Consider the following 20,623-nt stretch of genomic DNA (forward strand, 5'->3'; position numbering starts at 1 on the left):
TTGAACAACTACAAAGAGGCTTCACAAATGCTAATATTAAAGTAGTGAAGGTTTATTTGGCGTTCTTAAATTATAAATTTATTATTTTTGTCGACCTTTCCTTTTCAAAACTTTTGTTTTAATTGCTTTTTTGTGGTTTGCTCAATTTTAATGAATGCCTGCTACTTCTCTCGGCAATTACTGGCTAGCCTTGGGGCCGGGCATCAATCCTCATTAGTAGGACCACAAACGTGTTTAAATTTCTGTAATGCTCTGTAATCTGGTTTTCTTATGCTAATGTGCAACATTTAACATTTCCCTGCGATGGACTTTAAGTAGAACTGCACAATACAGCTATTGCCATATAATTCAGCCATATTATTGTATCAGCCAATACCCAGCTGATCCTCCTCTATTCCCTGCTAAAAATAACACAGTCAATTCCGGCAATTTGTGACCGGTGACACAGTTTTTACGAAGATGGTGCAACAGATTAGAAATGAAATGATCAAGACTGCAGATTCTCAGCTTTAGCTCAAAAGTCTGAAAATAGAAAATACTGTGCTAACCACTGAGGGTGATTTTATTTTTCATATGATAACTTAAAGTTATTCTTGTCGAGTAAGAAGCCCCTGCTACGTCACCAGAAAGGAGTTTCCTCCTGCTTTTATTGAACTATAATTAAAAGTTGTGTTCATAGAGAACAGCCTGTGAATGGATGATGTGCAGGAGCATTCCACGGCGTATCCGTAGCATTCAGCAGGTCAACTGAGTTGCGCCGAGACGGGAAGTAAAAGCACTAGAAATTCACGTACTTATCAGCCTGTCAAGAGTCCAACTCCTCCCACTCACAGCCTTGCCGACACAGTGGGTCCAGCAGGAGTCGTGACTGAGTGCAGCTCAAAAAAAAGGAAATGCAAAAAAAAAACAAAAAAAAAAAAACCCAAAAACAGCACTTCTATTTCTCTTGATTTCTTCTCCATGTGCTGCTATAGTTTAGGTTTTGAGGGGGGTGAAGCACACTGGCTAATAGCTGCAGCAATGACAAAGTAGTAAAGAGTTTCTGATGAGGTCTGTTTGCCTTCTGCTTGCTCAATACTGAAGAAAATCTTTTTAAGAATGCATTTTCCTAAACAATCCTGACAAGTCTTTAAACAAAAGACGGTAACAAAAATCGAAAGTGCAGGAGTGTAACCCGCTGCTTCATATAGGGGATGAAACTAGCCATAAAAACACCTGCAGAACTCATTTGTCCTGCAGGTTTTTCGCATTTCTATTTTTTTTAAGCATCTCTTTCGGACCTTCAAATGCATCTCACTGCATCAAAGTATATCCTAATCCCTAAAACTCATCTGTAGGAGCCAGGGAAGCAAAAGGACATCAGGAGTTACAACTGAGGATGAACAACAGCTCAATCCTTTGCAGAACTCTTTTTACTGGTGAAGTTTAAAACAAATATATTAGTGTTGGAAGAAGACTTTATGAATAAGCTGTTCTAGTTATGATCAACTGTTTGTTTAAGCAATTAAATACTGTTCTCCATCTGTAACTGTAAATAAGAATGTTTATCAACTAGCAAAAAAAACAAACAAACAAAGGAGCCCTAATGTTGTTATGCCACACATCATTATTAATCGATGTTTAAAATAAGGCTCCAAATCGAGATGTTGTATTGCCTCGAACTCGAATGAAATAAGGAACTGAGGACGTATAAACTCAAAGGAGACGAGGAAAGAAAGTCAGAAAGTGATCCTCAGGTTTTACTTGCATCCGTTTTTTTTAAAAAGATTGGAATAATTTAATAGCTGATTGCACAAATTAATTACAAATTACAAAATGTAATTGCTGTTTTTATAATTTTATTCATTAAAAAAATAATAAATCTATGAACAAATTGATGCCGTGTTTAACAGAGCTGAAAATAAATTAAATCATTAATTGAAAAATTCTTTAAAGAACAAAAATTTAAGATAATTTTTTTTTTTTGGGGGGGGGGGGGGGGGGGCATAATTTTCAATGAACCCCTTGAATTAAAGCTGAGAGTCCGTCTATCACATCTCGCTTGCTTCGCTTTAAACCCACAGTGGTAATGCGCAGATTCAAACCTGCACATCTACATTGCCATTTCAGGCACATACAGGATCTCACCACTGTAGCAGTGATCGTGGTCAGACCACATATTTTCGTCCAAAGTTTATCTGGGAACAAAATGAGCTCACACGAAGTACAACCTCAAAGATTCCCAGCTGAACAGAACTGAAGGAGGGTTCAAAATTTAAGTCCGCGTAGATGTAAACACACTCTAAAAATCCATGCACCGATTCGTCAAAGGACTTCTAAAGCGTAATAGTCTCTTCACCCACACAAACACTTGAAAAACAGAGAGATGGTGCTCGTGTTCTGCTGAGTGTCAAGAGCCACTTCACTATTGTTGGACTGTCTGATGAAAGACAAGTGGCTGACTTCAAAAAGCCAGAGCTCTGTGAGCCAAGGACACGACGTCTGTGGTTTCAGCAAAGTGACTTTTAACACAAGTGCGGACAGATTTGGGCCCAAGCACAACAGATATTATTACAATAACAACGTTTGAATACAGACTCGGCAACACCAACACTAAGATAGAGATACGACTATAAAACTGTGCTTAGCTAAAGTTCAACTCCCCCCAAAAAAAGCCTTTTATGAGTTCCAATCACAGACTTCTCTTAACCGTGAAGCGCTTCTTTGCTTTTTGGAGGGAGAAATGTGCCCCGACTATAAGCTGCCAAGGCGAGGGCTTTGAGAGCGATAGAGGAAGAACCGAGGCAGTGAGAGTTGGCTGCCTTTAGCTTTACTCTGGTTAACAGCTCTGTACTGTCAGTGTCAAGCTGGGACACTCCACAGAGCCGGGCAAGGTCGAGCAGCAGGGCTAGCATGCCTTATTGTGACCCACAAAAAACAACTCCAGGATTCATCTCCATTGTAAGGCTTCACTCCCAGCCTACAAACACAGATCCATCACTACAGCACCATCAGTGGGCATTTTTGTTTGCCTTTGAGCAGTACCACCATTACTGCAATGTCAAGTAGCTATGGTTTGTACTGCTGCCTGATGATAGTGACAACTGAATAAGTAGTCGTGACTACTTAGTTGGGTAGAAAACCCTGACAAGGGTTTTCACTGCTGATGGTTTTTTGGTTGCCCCAGTTAAAGCAACTAACAGAATAATGAGCTGACTGAGATAATTTATCTCCATTTCAGTGGCTCAGAGGATCAAAGGCTGCTAATGCTGGTTAGCTAAGCAGTGGCTTTTGTTACATAGGTTACCATGTTAAGCTAGCCTGCATCAAACTCAGTCAAGCTCAATAAGAATATCTGTGAATGAAAAATGTCTGTGTTGCTATGACGAACAAAGTCCTTTCTGTTAGCATTTCTGATCCTGTCTCTCTCCACAGGCCCAAGTAAAATGTTTATTCTCAGAGAGAAGCACTAAGTTTGAGTTTTTCCAACTATCAGAGCAGTTTGGAGCCTATGTTCATAGCGTGCAGACGTTTTAAACCTTGCTAGGGAGGCAACATTGCAACAATGGCTACTTACTAATTAAAATCTCACAAATCAACATATTTAATAGCAATGACACATCAAATATTAAATCTTATCCTTCTATAAAGTTATTCTATTGTTCAAGTTGTTTGCTAAAATATTTGATGGTAAAAAATTTTATCTTGACACATTAAATAGCCTCTCTTTTGGTGTCAAGTGTTTCATTTCCTGTGTGTATTAATTGTATGTGAGATGGCCCACCCTTAAGCACCACGGCAAACCCTGCACTCAGTGATGTTAGTTACAGTGTTTATGCACAGTAAAGAAACTGATCAAAGAGCATATCCACTCAGAGGCCTGTCAAGCTTTCAATAAAGTTTCAAAAACAAATGAAATTCGCTCGGGAGGATCTAAAGAATGAAAACAGTGTTTGAGCAGCGAAACTCGCTGAACGATGTCAAAATAATGGGTTAGTAGCTGCAATGAAATAATGTGCATGTAGACTCTTTTACTGTGTGTAACTACTGTCAAAGTGCATCAATACATCACATCATGTTCATTACCATGCATCAAATGAGTAGATTTAAGTCAGTTTAATAACCAAACTTTCAATAATCAACAAGCATTTAGGGGACGTTTAATGAAATTGATCCTGTAAGATCAGGTGAACCTGGATTTAATCCAGCCTGGCTTGAGGGAATGCTTTTAAAACTGAACTTTAATTTTTTTAAAGAACCTATTTGTGCTATTTTTGAAAGTTATGTTGTTGTGCAAATGCCATGGTTATCTGTTAGAGGACCAAATAAATCTTGAGGTCAACCAGAGGACACAGCTCACGCCAGCTGGACTGAATCCAAGCACCTGCGGTGGGAGAACTGGCCTCCATCTAGGCCCTGCTTCAGAGTGCTGCTCACATTCAAACTCTGGTCTGTCCGCTGAGTGATTACTAACCTGAAAGAACCAGTCGGCCGTGTTATTAGCAGCAGGCACGGAGGAAACTAAAGAGCACAACCACACAAACCATAATCACCCAGCTCCCCTCCCACCCCCACCTCCACTGTTTCATCAATTGAAAATGAAGGAAAAAAGAAAAAAAAGAAAATAAGCATGCCAGACAGAAGTTAAGACCACAGCAGAGCACACTGTTCTTAGAAGAACTACAACTACCAAGACCAAAATACTACAAACTCACAAATGCTTGCTACCAACCTGCGGCTATGCTAGCATTGCTTGTCATCTCACATGAGAATGTGATTGAGTTTAAGCAAACACCAATTGCTTTTCAAGCCATAACTTGATATTTGAGTATGTTTGGCTGGGTTTTTTTTTTTTTTTTTAAACATCAGGAGACTTTGTGTTATCAAAATCAAGCAACAACACACCTGTAGATAAGTAGCAAGCACATATTTCATAAAGATCACTGATCACTTCCGCAAGAAATTTGGCCACGCAGACACAGCGCTGCAACGGACTTTCATGAAGCTTTTCACAGCATAACTGAATGACAGCATGTCTGGCAGTGCGATTACTGCTAACTCTAGGCCAGCAAGCAGAATGATTTTCAAATGGAAACCGGATGCATAAATTCATTTACGGTGCAGCAAGTGGACTCAGTCAAAAGCACTGCACAAAGACTCGATCTCTTGCTTTCAATCTCATTTTAAACGGCTTCTAACTTTTGCACCAACCAGACCATACTGTACGCTGTTTAGCTTTTCTGCAGCCTGCTTAAAAAGATTCACTCAAATCCCCGACTGCACTGCATGTGGCAGAACTGATTTCTCACAGAATGATGTTAGTTGAGAGGAGGGGAAAATGAGGGGAGCAAATGAGAACAAACCCTGGATTTGAAAATAACGATGCAGCCCTTACCTTGCTTCCCTCGGCTTTTGGATCCTGTGATTGCAAGTGATTCAGAGAGTAGTGTTTAAAAGTCCTGCTAAAATAACCTGGGCTCCACTGGAGCCTCAGTGTCATGTCCCTTAGAGACCCATGCCTTTCTCCACTCACAAAAGTATTCTGTGATGACCCACAACATATAAAGAGCCAGATCTATCAAGCTTTCTATGTTTCCATGACTCTTCTCTGGTCTGCAATCATAACAAATAAACCTGTTCTATTAAATCTGAAGTCAGTGTGAACTGTTACATGAGCACATGGAAGTTACAGTTGTTTTAGAAAGAGTAGAAAACTTAGTTTCCTATCAAATCAAATCACAGATTTGTGTTTTTCCTGCATTATGTTTCACTGTAGCTCACTCATGACTGATGATGCTAATGTTGTTTAACAGGTAAAGTGTGACATTGATACAGCCAGTTTTTGTACCCTAAAGAAACAAAAACAGTAGGATTAAAAACAGCCACAAAATACTTTACCCCCCACTTGCATTTGCAAAGTAATGCACACCACAGCCTTTTGAAATACAGATGGAAAAATACACAAAGGTTCTCCCCAGACAGTGATAAATTGAAATAGTGCACTCTGCACAGATACTGTGACAGACTGACTGTAAGAATCACTACACTGCGAATACTGCCTCACTACTAACTGGGGAAATAAAACAAGTATTGCAAATTTCAAAAGAAGTCTATCAATAAAACTGCAGAGCAGATGGCTTCCTTCTCAAGGCAAACGACAGCAGAAGCTGATGGAGTATTTTCTGCACATGCACGCTGAGCGGTAATTATTGAAGCCTTGTATTAATCTGAAATACCACTCCTTCCTACCCAGCTACCTCTGCTGTTTGGCACTTACTGCTTAAGAACGTGCCTGTATATCATCTGTGAACATAGTAAAAGACGTACTGTGTGCATGCTGTAAATTCATTACTAAAAACCAGCAAATATTTTCATTATAGACAATGGCTTTAATAGGTTTTATAGGATTATTGAGATTTTCCCCTAGCTAAAACACAGGACTAAAAATGATCGGTAAGGAAACGATACAATCTGCCAACTCTTACAGGCTGCTAAAAAGTGTCAGCTATCAGTCAGATCAACACTCAGCTGTGCAGACCCAACTACTACTTTCTATTTGTGGCCATTAACACAAACTCAGACATTAAATTCACAACTGCTTGTGAACTTGATAAATTGTAGTGGGCTCACCATCTCATCCCCAGGCAGCCAGTATCCCTCTTGCTCGATGCCGGCCTTGGAGCCCTTGCAGCCAACGGTCAGGGTCTCCACCACCAGGCCGTCCTTCACAGCCAGGCTCAACTGTCTGGCGGTTTCCTTCGGATGCATGCCAAACACACGGCTCAGGTACCTGCAAAGTCGGAAGTAGAGATGTAATTGAGGAAAATCAGAGGCAGCTGTGCTAATGACAGCCATTTTTTAATACTGGCTAAAGATGAACATTTAAAACGCGAGGCAGGCGGAAAACACAGCAGAAACATACTTGGATTAATACTGCTGGATGGGACAAAGACCAACACCTTTCTCATCCCTTAAACCAGCTCTAATTTGTGTACACATCCGTTGGAGAGGCTGCATTTTCCCCACCATGTTTAAATTAGCCATCTCACTGTTTTGTAATTTTCCAACAAAACCCCAGAGCTACATAAATTAATTTACAATCTTCGGAAAACAGATTAGGGATACGTGTGGTATTTAAAATTGCAAGCAGAGGAGGACTTTTTCCATCAGCTTCCCCTCTCACGAGCGTACATTTACAAAGCCGATTCCTGCAGCTGCTCGCTGATTGGTAGGACAATTCTCCGAGCAAGGTCATGTATCGTCTACTGGGGCAGTCAGCCAACAGACAGACCACAGGATTTCCTCCAGAAAGAGTTGTTCGGCTGGCATAGGCCCAGGGGTGGGGATAGATAGTGAATACAAGTCAGAGAGTATTACCAAAGGATCTGAAATCAATGTACAAGGGTCCTCTGACCAGGATAGCGGAAGCTCTACTGACTACATGACATTTCTATTTCTATCTTTCTCTCTCTACACCATCGTCCTCCGAACCGCAGCACTTAAAAATAATCAACTTTTTTCCTGTTAAGTTCACCGAGTTTTAATCTCAAATTGCATCAAATGTATGATGTTGCAGGATGACAATTTTTTTTCCAGCTTAATATCTGTCCTACTCTAAGCAATGCACAAGTGCAACTAGTCCAATTTTTACTATAGTACAATATGGAAAGTAAAAGCTTTATTCAGCTCCTTTAATCCTTTTTGACTTCAGTCATTTTGTCAATTAAAATGTCAGATAACAGTTTTTAAACAGTTTTTTTGACTCATTTGTCACACAAATGAGGCAACATTGAAACAAATCAGCCAGCAAACATTCACAATTAAAAAGATGGAACCATCTAATGCTTGGTGCTTTGGCATAAAGCACAAAACGGTTGCCAGATTAACAACATAGTTGCAGATTAAGAGATCTCCTCCACAAATCATTCCAGCTCTTGTGACTAGTCACACCTGGATTTAATTACCAGCCCATTCCAGTGTACGTACGCACCTTGTTTGGTTAAGTTGGCAAACAAACTGACATGGATTTTATATAAAGGTTTTACAGCAATTAAAGACACCAAAAGCAAAGAATTCAAAGGAATGCATCTTTTAATGTTTTTTCCCTTTATTTTAACAGATAGTTATTTTGTTAGATCAACAGAATAAAAACAAAATTTTTATAAATTTAACTGTAACCCATATTTTGGGTATTTAAAGTTAGCAGTTAGGTTGGTTAACATGTAACTAACTGATTCTAAGCTGCCTGATAGGCTGGTTAAAGATTAGCCTCTGCCTCACCAACTTTGTTCTCCTTCTACATCACCCATCACCTTTATAGCCACAAAGCCGACACGGTGAAATTAAGCTGCAGTGGGGCTGTAAAGAGAGGGGAGGTTGTACAGGAAAGCTGGTGCTATCCGTTGCATGCCAGTGCTTGCCGTTACCATGACAACACCCACTCGCCGCCAGTATTCATTTGGCAAGCCGCCAGGTCCCAAGGTGTTCGCCAACTTGCTGAAAAGAGATGTGCCAAGTGTTTCATTGAGTCTGTGCTCCATCCGCCAACTGAAAGGAATGACTGATCAGCAAGGTCTGCTTTGGGTGATTTGTCATCAATTTGCATAGTCTGAACAATGTGGAATTCTCGCAGCAGATAAAAACCAAGATGGTTAAAACGTCGTGACCCCAACCTGCTGCAGATTTAAGGTTTCTACAGCAGGAGCGAAGCAATTAGAGGGAGAGCTGACCACATGGCGAGAACAGCAATGAGCGAGCAGCAGCTGGAGACTGTCAGAACTTAACAGCTGCCAATCAAGGTATTGATCCATGTCTGGTTTGCCCTCCAGTATAAACAGGGCACAACACAACACCCAAAGCTTTGCCTTCGCAGCTTGAGGAAAAAAACCCAACTGTGAAATAGAAACAGCAATGCCAGACTAGGGGTGTGCAATATCAACCGGGACTCGTACTTTAGTCAATTATACGAAACCAACTTGTCACAACAAAGGACCGTACTAGACAGTTATCAGAAATAATAGCCACTTAAACTAATTGTTCATGTTTTACTGATGTTCAACAGATGTTTACTATTGGTTTTAAGATTTTTAGTGCAGAGACCCATCTGTCCTGGCAGACAGCAGCTGCATCCTTCCCCGTCTGGAAAAATAAGATGCATGACAGCCTCGTGAACCAGAACGATTTTACACGGCTTTGATCTACAAAATGACCCCGCTCGATTTACGCTTCGTCAGAGTCGACGCCATACAACTAGGGCTGCCACAAACGATTATTTTGATAGTCGACTAGTCACCGATTATTTTTGCGATTAGTCGACTAATCAGATCATCATCCATTGGACGTACAGCTTATTGCACCAGCAGCATCTGGTCTTATATAACTATCATTAGCTTACAGCTTGAAGTGTTTGTGCTAACTAAAAATAAAGACAAGATGGTAGTTTATTAATTTTTAATGAAATTTGCAGATTGTTTCGGTGAAGTTTAATAAACTCCTTGCTTTCTAAAATATAACAGGACACCGGAGTATATTCTCCAGCGTCTCACACTTCTGATAATCAGCTGTCTGCTTGACAGTTTTAGCTGTGCAAAAACTATAACTTTAATCTCAGCCAAACCGATTTACTCAGGAACAAATAAAATACTAAAGAAAGCCAAACAATAACATTTTTAAGTTATCTAAGTGACTTATATATATGTTTAACCTGACTAGCGAAAGACGGCGGTGGGTTTGAAAACGATTTGCCGGGAGTCCGGTGTTCTCACGGCTCTAGTTAGCCTTGCCCCCGTCTAGCTAACGAGCTAGTGGGTAACAGACGTCTCCGAAAACGTCGGAGCGCTTTTGAAAATATGTGGTGTCTTGATAAACTGAGCAGATATTTGAGGTTTACACAGCTACATTCTCGCCTGAAAATATGTTAAACGTTTATTTTGTGACCAAGAAAGAATAATAAGAGTAAAGTTAAAACTAACTAGCTGCCGCCATTGTTGACAACTGCGCTGGGCTGCGCTATGAATTCTGGGACACAGCTTCTTCTTCTTCGGGGTTTAACGGCAGCTGGCATCCTTGTACATGCAGTGCTGCCATCTTCTGTTTCAGTCCGTTATTACACTCTTAAATCCTACTACTCATTCCTGCGTCCTTTGTGATCTTACAAAGCTTCAAACGATGCGTCGACTATTAAATTAGTCGTCGACGATTTTAATAGTCGACATAATCGTGACTAGTCGACTAATCGTGGCAGCCCTACATACAACCTAAACAAAGTGTTGGGGAGTAACGGAATACATGTAGCGCCGATACGTATTTAACCTCCTAAGACCCAAACTCTTCCATGGCATGCATTTTTTTTTTTTTTTGTGTCCCGTTTGGATCTTTAGCCATCAGAATTGTTGTCTTAAGGCCAAGAAAGATGCCAAGCAGATTTATTTTACCAAGTGGATCATCATGGCCTTGCCATATTGGTCCATTTGATTGACCTTTATTATAATTATGAATTTATTTTATTTTCAGTTGCTACAAACGGGACAGACATGACTGGGGGATAGGACAGGGAGAAAGAATGAAAGAAAGAGAGGGAGAGAAAGAAAACCAAAGGGGAGAAGAGACGGTGAGAAGGGGGGAAGAAAGAAAAAAAAAAAAAGAAAAAAAAAAAGAAAAACAAACAAACAAACAAACGAAAAACAAACAAACAAACAAACAAAAACAAAACACCTGGGTCACCTGTATGGAGAAAAAAAACAGAAGAGAAAGCAAACAACAAAGAGCAACATAATAATAAAAAGAAAAACGGCACCATCACAATAAACTAGCTAGCAGTAGATATCAGTAGATGCTAAATAATAAACGATATTGTGCAGCACGCAAGATAGACAGTGCACAATGTGCTTTGAGGCAGCAGCCAAGAAAGCTGTAGTCCGTGTCTGTGAACACCCGTGTGTACACCTGTGTGCATACCTGTGTGGATCAGCATGGCATGCATTTTTAATTTCTCTTTGATATCTGGGCATATTGGGACCCGATGAATGTAAAAACAAAGAATTACCAGATTTTTTTTTTAACCTGATTTTTGTTTCTAAGAAAAATGAGAGCCACATATGAGGATATTTGTTTAAAATTTCGATAGAACAGTAGCAGAATAATGTCCTCGTAAGTGGATATCAGGCCATTGTTGAGCAAAATTTAGTATTTTGGTCTAAATAACCCATAATGTGATGTCCACATATGTGGACGGCAGGTCCTGGGAGGTTAAAATACAAAATATGAGTAACTGTATTCCGTTACAGAGTTATTTTCCTGTTTCATATTGTGGCGGGTCAGGACTGTTTGGGTTTTGTTTGACATGTTCTGTTGTTCCAGGTGGCAGCGTTGCGGTTGCCATGGTTACAGGGTGACGCTCTCTCTCTGCGACTGTGTGTTTCCTGGGTGAGAGAGTGGCTTTTTGTTGTTGTGCTAAGCTAACAGGCAGAATGCTACAGGCATCGCCCTAAAGCATGTAGCCTCATGGGCAGTGTAGTCCGTGCTGCAGGGAGAAGGGACTGCCATACACGTTATGTGTCTGAGCGCGAGGAGGGAGAAAAAGGAGGGTGGAAAAGTACGAGTTGTCATCGAACAAAAATGAGAGCTGGAAGCATGTAAATACAATAATAACCCTTCAGTAATAGTAATAAATCACACGGCAATAGTACATTCGTGTAGTTGTAAAAAGCAAGATAATATATTAAGATATATTATATTTCAGAATACATTACTCTTATTGAGTAACGTAACGGAATACGTTACAAAACACATTTTGGGGTATGTATTCTGTATTGGAATACATTTTAAAAGTAACCTTCCCAACACTGCCTAAACAGTGCATAAGCACTTTCTCCACAGGTGTGTGAATATTAACCTTGAAGGCCGACAGTGGCGCCCGTACAGTTTATGATACTAGCCACACTCTGTAAACAACACAGTCTCTGTGCCATTTCATCCATTGGAAAGAGTCAGTGTTGGGATTGCTATTCAAAGAAAGTAATGTATTACACATTACTTGTTACTTAAAACAAAAACAACAAAAAGTAATGCCCTATATTACTTATTTACTCACCTGAGAAAGTAATTCTTTCCATTACTCATTACTCTGTGACACTGTCACATAATTACCCCTTAACACTATAACGCTGACTCAATTCTCTATCTCAACAAGGATAGATATAATCTTTTTTTAAGTGTCTTGTATGAACACAAACCCAACAATGCAGACCAAATCTGAAAACCAACCCAAAGAGACTTTGAAGTGATGGCCACACTTTGAACTACAGAAACATGAAACAAGCCTGACAGCTCTTGCTACCTACTGAAGATCAGGCTCTGGCTGCTGGGCTCGGGTCAGCATGAACTCAACTACATCACCAGCTTGGGTTCTTCGCTACCTTTGTGTTAGCATGCGGTCTGCGCAGATGCCTACAAAAAGTCCAAAATCTGTTTTCTGTCCTTGGCGCAGTTTAAACTTTTTATGAAATGAAAATAAAAACAATGTCTAAATCTGCACTCCAGCTGATTACAGCCAAGTGCACAGGAAGAAGACATGTTTGAATTTTTTTCCTGTTTACTCAGAATGCAGATAATTGAAGAACGTTTGTAATGCAAGTAATGGTGTAATTGTGACTGATGACTGAATTTAGTACAGTAAGTCTCCTGAAGCACATAAGGTGCTTACAGTAATGCAGTACTCTGGATCACATTACACCTAGCACTCCTGGACACAGCAACATTTCAGTGATATTAAAAATGTTTTTGAGATGTGAAAAACATGATCAACTGTTCACATTCATAAACAATGTTTCACCTCTTCAGTTAAACTGCTCAGTTTTACTGTTTGAGTTTTACACTAGTGCAATTTTTTTGGAGATATGGTTGTATAAAGGGATGCTCAGTGACTCGACTAAAGTAGGTTGTAGCAGACGCGCCCCACTCAGATAGGCGCCTGCTACACCCGTCCAACCCTGAAACCAACACCGAAACTAAAGCCGTGCACAACTGAGGATACAGACACAAGCAACACAGATTTTAATCATCGTAAAATACGCACATCAAATCAAGCGCACACCGCATTAAGAACATTTTCACTGCTTTTTGACCTAAGTGAGAGCCCTTTCCAGCAAGAAAACTACTCAGACACAAATGCACTAGACTCTGCTCTCAAAACTGCTTTGTCACAAAACATGGAAGGTGTTTGTCTACCAGCCTCAGTTAATTAGTCTTAATATACAACTTGTTTTTAGTAAATCAGTTAAGACTGGGATCAACACGTTAAAACGGCAAAGCCAGTCAGAAATCATCAGCTTTTATATTTATTGTATTATTTCCACAAATCAAACTTTGGAAACTGCTGCCACACATGCATTACTGAAGTTAGAGGATATATGTAAGATATAGTTAAAGTAAACTTTGATTCATTACTCATTGTTGAAGCAGGGGTCAGTCTCGCTCTGCAGACAGAGCTGCCTGACTCAGAGCGTAATAAGCAGAAACACGACATAGCTTTAGAGTAGAAATCTTTTATGTAACACATGAAAAAAAACAAAAACTATAGTGATTAAAAACTAAACGCTGCACAGTCCTAAAAGACATCGAACTAGACCTGAATCTATTACAATAATAACTGATTAGTCCACCTATCCCTGAATGACGCAGTTGTTCACCAAGCAGGCTCTTGAATGTGACGGTTTAAAAATAATTGTTTTAAGATCATCATCTTGGTCTAGGTAGTTTTCACTGTTTACATCTAGAAACTGATTAAACGAAAACACGTAATTACGGCTTGTAGCTGTAGAACAAAGTGATTACAGATATGACGCATTTCATTTTGGGTACATTTAAAATGAATTCAAAAACAAACATGAAGAACAATCCCTCAAGGGCATCCCACAAGGATAAATGGTGCTCATTTGAATACGATAACAAGCCAAAGGCAACATTAACGACAACTGCACAAAAGCATCTGTTATGTTGATGATAATTATTTGGCCACAAACAACAATCAAACAAATCGGAACACTTGTGTTTAGCATTTTGATGCTTTTCTGCTGGATATTATTTTGTAGTGGAAAAAAAAAAAGTTCTTGATAACATGTTCACCGTTTTCTACCACTTGGAATAAAGGACCAAGCAAACAAATTACTGACAATGATGAGACGCAGTTTCAGCCCTACAAAAATAAAAATACAGAAAGAAATTTGAAAGCTTTTTAGATTCTAGACATCTTAATCTAGAGAGATTAAGATTAAAGATTAAGTAGGAAGAGTTTTTCTAAGAGCTTCAAATATCGGTCACCCTGGAACATCAAAGAACCAAACCAAACAAATGATTCAAACAGCTCACCATATCAACATGAAGGTAGTTTGAGCGATGACATGTTAGCACAGTGATGACCTAAGGGGATAAAATGTCTTCGCACTCTGCCTTTAATGACCTAAAACACTGACTGGGGAGCTGACACAGCCATTTATGTTCATAAATAACATTACTACATCCGTGTTATCTGCAGTGGACTTACTTTGAGATCCTGTCCATGTTTGCGATTTGTTTCTGGTTGCGTATGACCTCGATGGCCTCCCAGACATACTGGACGACCTTTGGGTCCGCCTGCCTCTTCTTCACCACACGTGACATGATTTCCTTATTCATGACAACTGTAAGAAACAAAGACAAAAAAAATATTGATCAGCAGTTATTTTGCTTTTGTTTAATAAATGAACAGAAACTTACCGGTAAACAAAATACAAATAGGCACACAGACTGCTTCAACATGGCAAAAATCACAATCATGAGTATAACAGAAATGAACTGCTGATTATTTAACATGATTGTTCAATCATTTCATCAACATCAAGCATTTATTGGTCTAGAAAAATAAATCTTTTTCAAGGGGACTTTATTGAATTTTAATATAACCTCAGTCAGAAACAAATATATTGGGGGCGGGGGGGATAAATCCAAGCTTTCAAGCCAAAAACTGTAACTGAAAATTTTAAATATGATTAATCACCCAGTCTTAGAAAACCTTGACAGGTTTAGGATTATTACAAGTTACATAATTCCAGTGGCTGTGTTGTTTGTGACTGTAACACCTGTGGTAACTCCATTAATACATGAGACATGCTGCCAGTGATTAGACAGCAGAAATAATACAGAAACTAATATAAACAGTTGTCTCAATCCGATTGTTAAGTGATGACGTGACGAATCCTACTTCCGGGCCTAAAGTAGTCTGTGTTTAATATGGCTTTTGTGTTGTTAACATGTTTAATGTTATGTATTTTCTTCTATTTAATCTCAAAAAGCTCCTAAAACAGTCAGTGATCACTGTTGACCTCCCTCGGCTTTTATTACCACTAATCATTTATTTAAGCTCAGTTTTTAAAACCTTAGGATGTAACTACAGCCCAGCCCATGCAGCAGTATATGAATGACTAACCTCGTATTGTGGATGGATTATCTCAGTTGTTCTCCTGGCTGAAGTTTGGTCCTTTTACAGCATCCTGCCATGCGATTACATTTCTTCCTGACCACCCAGAACACTCACGTTAACTTTTATCGAGTGGAAAAAAAGTTAGCTTGTTTATATTATGCTAACATAGCTGTGTCGCTAGCGGTCACGTAGCACATCATTATATACCAGCTAGCCCAACTTCAGTAACCCTACAAACGTCACTGCTGTTTAGTTTTCTGTCTTCATTTATGTTGGAAGTGATAACAGAGCTGTACGTTCCAAAACCCCGCAGTCAGGACATGCTATATTGTATTTAGATAGAAGCTAGCGAGCTAACTCCCTGCTAACTCCCTGCTAACTTCTAACTCCGTTAAATGTCATAAATTCCGTTTTCATGGATGCCTGGATGTTAAACTCAATTGTTACACCTGGTAGAGCAGAACGCTGATCATTTTATTAAAGATGAAAGACTAGACAGTTTTTCAACTCTCAGTAATGCCATAGTGATCGTTTGATATATGGACCTGCAGCGGAGTTTAGGTCCAGACACGGCTAGTGACGTCAGACTGAACAATCGGATTTACCTCATAAGACAACACTCACATCACTGGATGAGAGCACATACATTTCAGAATATTTTTCTTACCTGGTAGACTGGTCGGGTAAGCTATTAAACAAATTAACTTGCATTCATTACGGTTTGGACAGTTATTGTAAATCTTCTCCAACTATGAGCAAAAGGTGAACGTAATGAATACACACAACTTTGTGTCATTCATGGACAAATTACACACAGGTGTAAATCTATAATACATTTATTTGAAGTTTATTTTTTTTGCCTCTAACAAATGTTTCCTCTGGTGACATTTTTTATTTAGGCCTTGCTGACATTAAAACTAGTAAATCATCACAAAAGCAGCAAAACACAAGTTTACATTTTGCCTGATAGAGACACGATGTTTTCTTTACAAATGGTTGCATAGTTTCAGATCACCTGATAGTCACCAGGGGCGATGACAGATAACTAAAACCAAAGATTGTGCAGAATCCTGCGCGACTCTCCTTCAAGACATTACACAGGTGATGTATGGTACTTGAGTCATCACCTCATACCTCACAAATAGTTTTACCCAAGTATTCGGACCACATACGTCCTTCACATTAAAGACGTCACTAAAAACTGTGAAAGGAAATGCTTCAAGTAACAGTAACAAGTGTCTGATGCATATCCAAACCTCTGATTTTCATCAGCATAAACTGGACCATCAGGACAGACGTGTTACTTAGAAGAAAACATTGTTCCTCCTTCCATCTCATCTCAATGTTTAAGAGGAAAAAGCTTGTACCAATGTTTAAAAAAATGAAATGAAAGCTGAAACATGGCAGCTATTTTTTTTTACAACATTTTTAAAAATGCTTACACAAGCAGAAATCTACCTAAAAATGTAAATACACCCTACAGTTACTTTAATTAAACCCTGACTTTATTTTACAGTATGAAAAACTATAACAACAAGATGAAATATTATGATCTTAAGCTAATTGCTTATGCTTATGAAGACAAGAGATATATGCCAGTGTGGTTTGTTTTAAAACCACATGCAGTCACTAGTTACTTCAGTTTTTAATGCAATTAATTTCTCCTGAAACTAAATAAACTCAAACTGGTTAGGTTGACTCCTTAAAATGGTGCACAGGCCTGGCCTACCCTAAATATCTTAAAAAATTCAAATCCAATTTTATGCGGTGCTCCTCTTAGCCATCCGTGAAACTTAAGATGTCACTTTCATAAACCGCAGCCAAAAGCTAACCATAATACTACTGAAAGAATTTTAACATGAACGAAGAAGCGCGACTTTAGTGCACTTGTGGTAGAAGAGGCTGAGACAGATGTCGACAGGCGATGTTAATTCTCACCCCTTTCTCGTGAGAGAATGGACCGTGGTTTATGTCGAAAGCACGTAAGAACGAGCCGCATATTTGTTGTTGGGAGCAAAACAAACAAAAAAACCACCTAAAAATAAATGCAGATTCGGTTAAAATCAGCACAAACAATGCAAAAACGCTGTCTGTGACAATGCAACACTGCATATATCGGTCATAGTCAGTCAGAGTCATTAGGCGTGAGAGTTGATGTTACTGCTCTGAGTGTGGCTTCTTAAAAATACAGAGTTGATGTTTTAATATTGCAAAACCAGATCACATGAAGCACCTACTATAGACACATCTGGAGTCCACAAAATGCTACTGGCAAGTGTTTCTACAACTTTATTTTATATTAAAAACAAAACAAAAATGCAATTTAAAATAAATAACCTTAGCCTGTGATATTTACTGATATCCGTGGCCAGAGCTCATCTGTTGCCAGTCAATTTTGCAAATAGTGTAATAAAGGGATTTAAAAACAGTTTCTTTGTTCTTTTTTTCTCTGGCACAAAATGTGGCTTAAACACACACACACACACACACAAAATAAAACAAGGCAGTGTTGGAAAATGGTTTAAAATAAAAAAATAATCTGGATTTTACACCTTAATTTGTGTAACACTCGATTTTAAAACTGGCAATTTTTTGCACTGTTGACGAGAAAAAACTGTTTATGTTTTATGTGGATTCTGATAGTGAAACACAGAAAGTGCACAAATATTCTGATGTTCACATTCAAATACAGGGAAACGTAACCCGGCATCACACCATAGCTGAAGGCAAAACAAAATGAGGTGACACTGAGTAATGTGAGCTACCCTATTCTGTGTCAAGCGCAGTCGGTGTGAACGGGTGCCACCTGTGCAATGATGCCCTCGTTTCCTCCGTTCAGCCTGTGCCTCTCCTGAGATCACGCCGCGTGATGACAGGACGGGCGGCTCTGCACGCCGGCGTGCTCACACATCAATTAAGCAAGGTGTGCGACCCAGGAGCCCAATTAGCAGACAGACAGCCCAGGCTGAGTGGGCTTCGTGGCTCTCGCGGTAAACAAAGACGACACACCACGCTGCTGTTCCCTCACTAGAAAACTGACAGCCCCACCGGACGTTACGCCAAGAAGACAATCATACCCACTGGTTAAAACGCCGATTAAATCCACTTGACGGGCTCTAGGTTTAAAGAGGGCAACGCTGTCTAAACATTTTAGCACGACTCTCTGCCATTTACCGTTAGCCCGCTAACAGCAAGCGGGTCATAATAAAAGCTAGCGGAGGATCCCCGCTAGCTAAAACTAATGCATTACAACGCAGTGATTACCATAACCGCACATATAATATTTAATTTAAAGAACACACTTGTCATAACTTGTACCGTCAGCAACAAAGACAGCCGCGGCAGGCCACGGGCACTGCAATTGAAGGAGCTCACTTTAGCCACTAGCAGGCTGGCTAATGTCCAACTCAAAGCTTGTCAGGACAAAAAAAAGTCAGCTTTCCCCCCAGTGAACTCAAACCAGCTCGATTACATTGTAGACTAAATGCGAGATAACCTAAATACCAGAAAAGTACATAACAATAATAGGTGATTGTCGGCCATGCGATCGTTATGAGTAGATTTAATCAGCAAAGCTAGTAAACTGTTACGCAGCTAGCGTTAGCTGATGGGCAGCTAAAACATGCCAGCTTCACAGGAAACACTGGTGAGATTCACAATCACGGCAACAGACTGGGAGTGGGAGCACACAGTGTTTGGTCGCTACAAACTAGGCTAACTAGTTACCTACTCGTTTATTTTGAAGGGCGCCATGTTCACAGTCCTCCATCATGGGGACAGGAAAAGAAGCCACGGCTAAGCTAACGGCGTTAGCGCATGTAGTTGCTGGCTAGCTAGCCGCAGTGTTGTCACACAGAGCCTGAGCCATTTTCTCCAGGATTCAAAAAAATAAAATAAAATAAAACTCACCTCCGCCTCCGTGTCACAAGCACAAAGCGCTGCAGAAAATCCGTTGAGGATTGGACTCGAGTCAGCTTACATCAGTAATTTTCGAGCTACTGGGGTCTGTTGGTGAAGGTCTGTGTCCAGCTTGGCTGAGAGGTAAACACGGGGCAGACGGAGCCGAGCGGAGCCACAGGGAGAACTCTAGTGGTGGAATCTGAATCACTGCAACCCGCTACACCTGGAGCCAGCAGCCGGGAGATTTCAGGGCATCTCCATGTCAAATCGATGTGCGTTGGGGAAGCTGACCTTCAAGGCTGCCTGTCAGACACGCTCCCTGAATCTTTAAAAATTATTTTTTTAACAAGATATTAAAAAAACAAGAAGTTTGACAGTATAAAATATAATATTTTTTCCACTTCAATAAATAAATAAATACGTGTTTTTAAAAAATTGTCAGATTCAAAAATAAATAGCGTGCTGGGGCTTCTCGAAAAATAAACAAACAAAAACACAATAAAAGACGAAAGCTTGGAATTTGTAAGGTGGTAACAATTTAGAGCAAATTCCAAATTCTTTTTTTTACTTTAATGAATTAATGGCAAACGATTAATTCATTTATCTAATGTCAGGCTTATAAACATTTTTGGTCTGTATAATTACCTGAATAGCATGTTAAAATAAACGTATTATGTTGTTTTTAGTTATTATTATTACTGTGTATTTATTTTTAATTTTCCATTTCAAGATGGATGAAACAGTTGGGGGAGCTAGAGGATAAGGCAAACTTATGTTCAAACCATCAAACAAATTTTAATATAAGATAAAGATAACACAAGTAGATACAAAATTGAGTTTTTAAATTATTATTTCAATAATTGGGGGGGCTATCCACACCTACCTTGCTCTGTGAGGAAAAGTAATTTGACCCCTACCCATGAAATCATAAGAACATGGTTTAACTGTGATTAAGCACATTAAAAAAGATTTAAACAAATGTTTAATATTATATGGATGAAGTATTTTACTACTCTGTGAATATGTTATTGGACTTCTTTCTTTCTATATATTGTGATGATCATTGATCTTTAATAATTTGTAAAAAATTGTATGTATTTTACTGTTGTTTTTGTCCAGTTCACACTGGTTTGACGGTTAATGGAAAATATTTCTGAAGGAAATGTTCATGTTTTTAGGAAGGCTGTAATCATTCAAAAATGATGGCAAACCACGTCCTTCCAGTATATCTACAGCATAACGTCACAGATGAGATCATCACTGCCAAACTGGTCTGTCTGCAGTGTA

The 20,623-nt window shown here is 39.4% G+C and overlaps 1 protein-coding gene across 5 annotated transcripts in view; it reads right to left on the reverse strand.

Annotated features, from left to right (window-relative positions):
* Window positions 1-19,591, reverse strand: part of zmynd11 (zinc finger, MYND-type containing 11) — a 33,179-nt gene extending 13,588 nt beyond the window's left edge. Inside the window, exons 1-5 of one of the 5 annotated variants that reach the window (XM_085255414.1) lie at window positions 19,346-19,591; window positions 14,522-14,657; window positions 6,610-6,769; window positions 5,375-5,398; window positions 4,364-4,453 (exon numbers count right to left, since the gene is read on the reverse strand). In XM_085255414.1, coding sequence (XP_085111540.1) covers window positions 4,364-4,453; window positions 5,375-5,398; window positions 6,610-6,769; window positions 14,522-14,652 — 405 coding nt within the window. In that variant the 5' untranslated portion in view covers window positions 14,653-14,657; window positions 19,346-19,591. The remainder of the gene's footprint in view (window positions 1-4,363; window positions 4,454-5,374; window positions 5,399-6,609; window positions 6,770-14,521; window positions 14,658-19,345) is intronic. The other 4 variants (XM_085255413.1, XM_085255415.1, XM_085255417.1 and 1 more) reach the window with 4 other exon arrangements.
* Between the last annotated feature and the right edge of the window lie 1,032 nt (window positions 19,592-20,623).

Source organism: Mchenga conophoros, linkage group LG18, assembly GCF_057382185.1.
Source record: "Mchenga conophoros isolate Kocher_MC1m ecotype Shallow Benthic linkage group LG18, M_conophoros_male_GT1.1, whole genome shotgun sequence".
Taxonomy (NCBI): domain Eukaryota; kingdom Metazoa; phylum Chordata; class Actinopteri; order Cichliformes; family Cichlidae; genus Mchenga; species Mchenga conophoros.